This window comes from Enoplosus armatus, chromosome 7 (genome assembly GCF_043641665.1).
Source record: "Enoplosus armatus isolate fEnoArm2 chromosome 7, fEnoArm2.hap1, whole genome shotgun sequence".
NCBI classification, from domain to species: domain Eukaryota; kingdom Metazoa; phylum Chordata; class Actinopteri; order Centrarchiformes; family Enoplosidae; genus Enoplosus; species Enoplosus armatus.
The window spans coordinates 4,670,911-4,675,566 of record NC_092186.1 but is presented as its reverse complement, the minus strand read 5'-3'; the positions used below and the strand labels follow the sequence as shown (position 1 = coordinate 4,675,566).

General features: G+C 41.2%; 1 protein-coding gene across 1 annotated transcript; it reads left to right on the top strand.

The window, feature by feature from the left end:
• Window positions 1-335: 335 nt before the first annotated feature.
• LOC139288281 (protein shisa-like-2A) lies at window positions 336-4,656 on the top strand. The gene is made up of 3 exons (XM_070909558.1): window positions 336-517; window positions 2,676-2,812; window positions 4,472-4,656. Exons 1-3 carry the CDS (start codon window positions 336-338, stop codon window positions 4,654-4,656), a joined length of 504 nt encoding a protein of 167 aa, XP_070765659.1.

The following is a 4,656-nucleotide window of genomic DNA, read 5'->3' as shown; positions in this document are numbered from 1 at the left end:
CCGGCTTTATGTGAGGGTGCGAGGGCCACAAATAAGGGTCATTAAGTATTTTTATGATTTTTATAATCATAGATTATGGATAACCATAGATACAGTAGATAGTGTGTGTGTGTGTGTGTGTGTGTGTGTGTGTGAGAGAGAGAGAGAGAGAGAGAGAGAGAGAGAGAGGTGGGTTGGGGTGGGAGTCTCAGTCCTGCAGCTCCAGACTCCGACACTTTGACGGCGATGTGAAGTGGCAGCAGGGGGGGAAACAGGCGGCATACGAGCATGAGACCGAGCTTTAATGTGCACCGCACCGCATCCGACTGTCCGTGTGCGGGTGGTCTGCGTCTGACATGAGCGCGGACTGCGGAAGTTACTACAGCAAAGAAAACGTGTTCGTGGAGGGCTTCACGTGTCCGAAAGCGGACAGTGACACCGCGGCGCTCTTCTGCTGCGGCTTCAGTGACTTGAAGTACTGTTGCGATGACCCCAACAGCTTTTTCCCCTACGAATATGGATACATGTGGTGGCTAAGGTAAGGGGAGGTGGGCGCAGTCAACTGTTGCACACAGACTTTTTCTCCCACCAGGAGACATGGCAGAGACGTGTTGTGGAGCGTGAATGTGCCCGTAAACTTACGCAGCCTCCAGAGCGCGGTGTGCAGCATCATCATCATCATCATCATCAGGCACTGTTTCTCCTGCAGCAAACAGTAATTCTGCTCAGAATAGATGATCGTAATCGAGATAAGACGATAAGATTCAATTTTTTAGAAATTGGAGCTTTTCAGGGTTTAAGAACATACATGCATGTGTTGAAAAGCACATACTCTTCTGTGCACATCAGTGGCTCTAACAGGCTGTTATCAGACTGATGGCTGAAGACCTAATTAGGAAGACTTTTGATTTAGAAAACACTATTGGCCTTCAGTATTTATTTTTTTATTTTTTTTACTTTCTTGTCACCTTTTAACAGCAAAACTCTCAGATGCGATGCAGGATAAAATGTGGAAATTCAGGAGATCTGCCACAAACAAGCAAACAAACAAAATGAATGTAATAATTCATTAATGCAAATTAAGCTCACAAGCCTGCCACTTTGCCTCTCAATCAGTAATGACAAAGAAGTAGGGATGCACTGGTCCAGCTTTTTCTCTCCCAGTTACTGAATCTGATACCTGACCTCAGGGTATCATTTTAAATCTTTATAGCACACGACATGAAACTCGTGGGATTTAAGGTAATATGAGGTCAGGGATTGTTGTGGTGTTAAAAATGACCATTACCTGATCTGCTTCATACTGTAGGGGTGTGTCAGATTGCTGCATCCCTAAAAATAACTGCTAATATTTTTGTAAGTTTGTGCTGTTTGTTATTTAGAACAGGTTGGGGGTTGGTGCTTTTCCCAAGGGCACCTCAGTGGTAGATGTTGCTAGGTTACTTTCACTGCTACAGTAACCTATATAGCCCTATACTTGCATGTACCTGGTGCAACCAAAGATCGCTTCCCTCCATATTTTTACTAATAATACTGCTGTTTTTAAAAATGTCCAATTTTTTAACAACAACAACCTTGGAATTGATTGCAATACTTTTTCTTTTTAAATAAAATTGAAAAAATGAATGTTTTGACTGGTTTAGTACAAAGTAAAGACAAAAATACGTATTTCATATATACAATTAGGGACTATTGTTCCACAGAAAAATGTTAACAATGAGTTGGAGATCATTTTTCACCACAAACAAAATTCCATTCACCTCCTTTGTATCGGCGTGGAAGGATTTCATGGATATCGCAAAGCCTGGGTAAATAAAACCTAAGCTATCTGATGCAGGTAAGTGAGCATGCATTACCTGCAGAACCGTAGAGTAAGAAGTTAGCCGTGTTAGCGGCTCCGCGAGGCTTAGGCACAGCATTGCTTTGAGTTCAGCATGCCAACACACTTACAATGACGATGTTAATATGCTAATGTTTAGCAGGTGTACCTAAACACATGTTTACCACATTTTGTTTGTGTGTGTTAGCATGCTAGCATTTGCTAATTAACATTAGACACACGTAAAGCTGAGGCTGATGGGAATGTCATTAGTTTTATTTGTTATTTGTTCATTGACCAAAGTATTAACAATTAAAAAATTTGACCTGATGAAGGAGCCAGATGAAGATAGAGGATATGGGGACATGAATGTGTGAAATGTGTTTCATGGTAATCCATTCATTAGTTGTCGAGACATTTCACTCACAGCCCCAAATGTCAATGGTGGCACAAGAGAAGAGGTCAGAGAATCACCAAAAATCCAAAAACAGTTGTTGAGATATTTCAGTCTGGACCAAAGTGGCGGACCGACAGGCCGACATTGCCAGCGTGGCTAAAAAACATAGTAGGTTTGACCAAAATATACAAAAAATGTCACCTTACAAATATGCAATACAATAGGAAGGAATAAACAGAAACAGATTTAGAAAATGTTTTTTATGAGGAGAGAACAGAATGTGAGAATAACATCCAAGTTGACAATTAATTAGAATTTTCCTCTTCAAAAAAGAAACGAAACGCTTCGTGGCAATATTTTATCAATTCATATCAATGTCCACATTTTAAAACGATACTTTTTTGTGCGTTATTTCCCATCTGACCAGTATACTGAGATCAAGCTGATATTCTCGCTGTGTCTGTGTTCTCTGTTTTATAGTCTTGGAGCTCTTGTGGGTCTCTCTGTGGCAGCAGTGGTCCTCCTCGCCTTCATCATCACTCTCTGTGTCCTCTGTTATCTGTTCATCACCACTAAACCCAGAGGACTGGACAACGGTCTGCCGCTCAGAGCACCAGGTATTGACAGCAGTCCCGTCTCTCTGCGGGGGGGGGGGGGGTCTCATACATTCAATGCTCTTCAGGTGGTTTATGATTGTCCTTGTCTGCCTGTTTACCTATTCCACAGTTACATCAGTACACACTGGGAATTAGTCTGATAATCAAAGGTCACAGCAAATGAAACGTTGCCCTGCTCTCACTTTTAATTTGCATGCGAGGGATATGAATCTCAGACAGATCTCAGACCAAGCAATTTCAAAGAAACAGAGCAAAGGGAATCTTACTGTTTGCTCAAATCTCGTAACATAAATACATTTCACATTATTTGTTAAAAAGTTTTATGCCGATAGAAAATATGCTTATTCTGTTTCTCGCCCAGAGGTAGACGAGAAGATTGATGCAAGGGGAAACAGCTACCCTGGCTCTGTCTAAAGTTAGCACATTGTATCTTGTACATTTAATCAGTACACAAACAGAAAAGTAAAAGGAGTAAAAGTAGTGTTTTTTTACAGGGAGTTATGTGCTGCAACAAGCCAATTTCTTGCCGCAGAAACATTACACAAAAAAATGTGTTTACATTGGCAGCCGGATTTGTGAACTTAGGGCATAGCCATAAACTCTGCTTTCAGTCATTTTGCTATGCTAGCTGGCTAGGCTAACTGCCTCCTGGCGTTACATGATAATGTCGATCTTTTCATCTAACTCTGGCAAGAAAGTGAATAAGAGTATTTTTTGGCAGATATGCAACACAAAGGATTTGATTTTTAAGACGGTAAAACAGATAGAATGCTTTAGAGGTAAAGATATTGTTTTGTAGTACGAGATTCCTCAGTCGACATACAGAAACAAGAGACGATACATTTCACCCTTGCAAAACCACAGAAAGTGTCCTTCTCATTGGGGCACTAATTGTTTTTTGCTTACTCCAAACATAAAATTGGACCAAAGAATGGTGTACTGTGTTTGATGTAGTCGTTGGAGAGTAATATTAGATTTCGTGGCTTTTGTTAGCCTTGAAAAAGCAAAATACACACTTTCAAACCCCATTTATACACATTGAAAGGACCTAGCGTTCCTTGCAACAAGGTGAAAAACTCTGTTAACATGACAACTGTGTCTACTTAGCACATCAATCCGTTTTGTAGATTGCAGGGTCAAATTATTTTCCATAATAATATATAAGATGAGATGGTGTAGTTCTAACCTCTGTTGGCACTGTCAGACTCTGGGTCATCTGATTTGTTAATTATGTAAAGATATGATTTCACTCAGCTTCGCAGCCCTCTACTGTGAGCTGTCCTTCAGTTTCTATGTGATTTAACACAAACTCTGCAAGCCTGCTTTCTCTTTTTTGTTAAGCAAAATGAAATGACCATAGCGCTGTGGGAAAACTTCAGTTTCAAAGCCTTGTTTAAAATGCTAGAATGTATACATTAAATCCAGAGTTTTTTTTTTTTTTTACCAAAAATTAAAAGCTCTGCACATCCCAGATGTTTTCACTTGTGTTGCATTGATCCGTCGATCAGACAGGTTAAGAACAAGCTCCCGGGCCAGTCAAACTAAAGGTGAATTTATTACCCAAACTACCCATTGTTAACACCAATCACAGTTTACAGACCAACTACCTGGTTAAACTGGAGCCAATGAGGGATTAATAGCTGCTTTTCTGTCTTCCAGGCTCTGGAAGTCCACAAGGACCAGCGTCGAGCCATACAAGTGCCCCCACGGGCCCTCAAGGCCTGAGGAAACACTTCCTGAGGGGCAAGCTGGATTGTGACAACCAGCCCCCGGACCCTGACCGCCTTTTCCAGCGTTGTTTCATGGCTACTGTGACCTCCATCAACGTCGAGGGTCCTGCATAG

Coding starts and splice junctions, on each gene's coding strand:
- LOC139288281 (XM_070909558.1), top strand. CDS start 336: ATGAGCGCGGACTGCGGAAGTTACTACAGCAAAGAAAACGTGTTCGTG. Junction 518..2,675: donor GGATACATGTGGTGGCTAAG/GTAAGGGGAGGT, acceptor TCTGTTTTATAG/TCTTGGAGCTCTTGTGGGTC. Junction 2,813..4,471: donor TCTGCCGCTCAGAGCACCAG/GTATTGACAGCA, acceptor TCTGTCTTCCAG/GCTCTGGAAGTCCACAAGGA.